The sequence below is a fragment of the Octopus bimaculoides genome, chromosome 3, assembly GCF_001194135.2.
Source record: "Octopus bimaculoides isolate UCB-OBI-ISO-001 chromosome 3, ASM119413v2, whole genome shotgun sequence".
NCBI lineage: Eukaryota > Metazoa > Mollusca > Cephalopoda > Octopoda > Octopodidae > Octopus > Octopus bimaculoides.
The window spans coordinates 87,433,631-87,437,222 of NC_068983.1; the positions used below are offsets into that span (position 1 = coordinate 87,433,631).

A 3,592-nucleotide genomic window follows, 5' to 3' on the forward strand; every position below is an offset into this window, starting at 1 on the left:
AAACTTGAAATTTCTTTTCTTTTTGCACATTGAATTCCAAAATAATTATAATATATATCACTTTGTAGTATATATGTGGGCACGCCGACCAGTTTTTTTCCACATTAAATCCCTATATAATTGTAATCTACACCATATGAGAGATGTTTGTATAATAATAATAATAATAATAATAATAATAATAATAATATCGAAAAATACCTTAGGAACGAGAACCCCAGTTTGAAACTTCCCCAAGACACCTGATAAAGGCTGGAGGGTACCCGAGTCGCCTACATTTGAGGCGATCGCAAAGGTCAACCCAACAGGAGTGCAATGGAAGGGCCTCATGCTGGGAGAACCACCTTGCTGATCATGGTTTACCCCTGCGCCAGGTAAGTATTAATAATAATAACATCGAAAAATACCTTAGGAATGAGAACCCAGGTTTGAAACTACCCCAAGACACCTGATGAAGGCTGGAGGGTATATCAGCCAAAACGTTGTGTTAACAACAAACAAGGTGAGGACAAATATCCATCAAATGTAAATAATGTACATAACTCCTCATCTCTTAAATATAGAACTGTATTACCACTTGTAAGGTATGTGTAGAAAATTTTGTTAAGCATACCCAATTTGCTGAAAGTTATAAAGAAACACAGCTAACTCATGTGAATTTTCCGACACTCCTCCCCACTTCAGAAAAATTTTTCATAACAACTTCTGATATAATTGAGTTTGAGATATAATGGGTTTGAGCTGTCATTGTGGTAAGCTCCTCGACTTCACAGGCCTGTACAGTCTTTTTTGCTGCTTGAATGCGGGTCACTTCACACGTCACACAGAGTTAAACCTTATACTCAAGAGGAACTTGGTCTGGGCAAACATCCCCTCCATCTTGGAACCATATGGGTTGTCCAGATGTGATAGGAAAAGACCTGACAGCCTCACCTGTGCCCCTGGTCAAGTGACAGATGCCTTCTCTGGGATGTCACAGTGAGCGACTCCTTAGCTTCTTCTCACATCCTGAATGTTGTGGCCAAGGTGAGACCCACAGCTTCTGAGACTGAATGGAACGAAATCCTGAAGTACCACGATCTGTCGGCCAACTACATTTTCCTTCCTATGGCGTTTCAAGATGTTTGGTGGGGTTGGACCACTGACTGCGAGATTCCTGTCTTCACTGGCAGCTCGCCTAGTAGAGGTAACTGGTAAAGCTTGTGAGGGTGCTTGATTGTTCCATGCCGCAACACTGCAAGCATGCTGGTGTACCTCAAGAAAATTTCAGTCTAAGGTGGTGAATTGTTTTTTTTTTTGTTTTTTTTCTTCTTTTCACTCTTATGTATATATTTAAGTATAAATTTTAAAAAATTGAAATCTATACTATCTGAAAGATATTTGCAGAAAGTTTCTTTAAAAAGTATCCATTTTTCTCAAGTTAGGAGAAAACAAAATTAGTAGGGCACACTTGTGTAGATATGCCTATATACATATATATGCATACGTATTAATACATAAATACATACATAGACATTTACATAAAACCACTTACATATATACACCCCTCCTTCACGCTGTCTGTTTGTCTCTCCGTCCGTCGATCTATCTATCTATTTAATTGTTAATTTTTAAAAACTTTATCATTCCATTTTGAAAATAATTCTTTTTGACATTTCTGTGAAAGAACCTTATTCGGAAGCGAGTTTTGTTATCAGTTGCAGAAACGAAAAATAAATAAATAAACAAATAAATAAATAAATAAAATAAAATAAAATCTAAAACGTCTCTTATCTGCTAAATATTTCTTTACTGTGCATTTTTTACACTCACTATGTGTCTTTTAAAACCTTGTAGGAATATGTAAAACTATTGGTCTGCAAGCAGACAATGTAACTGGCATATTTCAAATTTCCCATTCTGGTATGTTTCATGCGCGTTTCAAACTTGATATAAACACAAGTGCTATGAGATGGTTTCGAATTCAATTGCAGGAAAAAGTTACCTGTAAGAGGCTGCCATCCTTGCAATGAATGTATTTCTCTCATTCACTAAATACTTCGAAAACCAGGGTTAAACACCGGACTATTACGAGTCTATAATAGGAAGTAAATGGATCATAACTACGGTTCAGAAAAGCTATTTCGATATTCAAGTAAGTGGATTGTGATCTACGCAAGACATTTACCTTTTAGCATGGTTTAATACATGTAATTAGGGTCCTGTTGTTTTTGAGAAAAATTTTCGTTAACGAAATCAACAGGAGCGTGATATATTGCAAACTACATAATTTAGTCATGGCCTATTGTCTTGTTTATGTCTTTTCTTAACTCACTTTTCTTTTGGCAAGGTTAATATATACAAAATTGTTATCTTTCGATACTGAGTTACTTTTAAGACTACGTCCACATGAAAAACTGAATGTGTGCTTGTCTTTAATTCAGTAATGTTACTGTATGAAACTGGTTCTGCCTGGATTTTTAATTAGCAAACCATAAAGGTGTGTGATTATAAAAGGCTTTGGTACAACTGAGTCCCATATGCGCTGGAAAGGAAAAAACAAATTGACTTCTTTTTTCCCCATCTCAACTTACAATCGGCCCATTTTGATTTTATCAAACATTTGTATATTTTCTAAAAGAAAAATTACGAGTTATTCTCATTGCTTAGACAAATGGAATCTGGAGAAACATTTGGTATTTGCGTCAAACGAAAATTAAGTGCTATTTCACTTTATTCAAACTTTTCAAACATCAGTTTTCAGGAAGATAATCCTATTTTCAATCGTTTAAGCAATGATGACAACGATTTTAATAATTCAAGCAATGATGCCAATCATCATAATACTAATGCTGTGAATAACGGTGATTGTGATACGAACAGAGATATCGATGATGTCAACTTTACCAACAATGCTAATGGCACAGAAACTGACGCACATACAGGTGAAACCAGCATAGGCCATTATGTTGCTGAAACTTCTTCTGTCACAATGGGTTCACACCTAACAATACCTTCCATTTTTGACGAAATAATGAGAGGTCGACGAAAATCTGTGCATTCATCTCAAAGATATGACATCGACTCTTTAGGAACAACGTAAGTTGAAACAATTTTTCTTTTGATTTTAATTTCAATGAAGAGTTTACAAATGTATTCCATCAATACGGTAATTTCTAAAAGGTGCGGGATAGTTTGTTACTTGACAAAAATAATTAAATTATATTTTCGAAAAATAAAAGAGAACTAAGATCTTATAGAGCCTTTATATAAGGCATAATTTGATTGTAAACATGACAATCCAACTAAATTTGGAGAAGTGTTGAGTTTTTCTACCTTCCAATAATTTTCGGTAATATAGTCTATAAAAAAGTCAATTTTTTTATTATTATTGTATGAAATAAATAAATAGCTCCTTTTTTTTTTTTTTTCAGAAAACGTTTTTTAAATTATAACTTCGTCATAAATTTTTTATTTGAAAATTATTTTTAATAACAATAATGGTTTCATATTTTGGCACAAGACCATCGATTTTGTGACAGGGTGTAGTCGAACCATATTTGCTCTAAGGCTCGTGTACCTCGTCTCTTTCCCAAATATTTCTAAAGAGTAA

The 3,592-nt window shown here is 34.3% G+C and overlaps 1 protein-coding gene and 1 pseudogene across 1 annotated transcript in view; one reads left to right on the forward strand and one right to left on the reverse strand.

Moving 5' to 3' along the window:
- Nucleotides 1–255: 255 nt before the first annotated feature.
- LOC128247497 (U1 spliceosomal RNA) lies at nt 256–382 on the reverse strand (annotated as a pseudogene).
- A 1,519-nt stretch (nt 383–1,901) lies between these two features.
- LOC106873339 (monocarboxylate transporter 1) overlaps nt 1,902–3,592 on the forward strand; it is a 55,906-nt gene continuing 54,215 nt past the window's right edge. Inside the window, exon 1 of the mRNA XM_052966271.1 lies at nt 1,902–3,078. Coding sequence (XP_052822231.1) covers nt 2,654–3,078 — 425 coding nt within the window. The 5' untranslated portion in view covers nt 1,902–2,653. The remainder of the gene's footprint in view (nt 3,079–3,592) is intronic.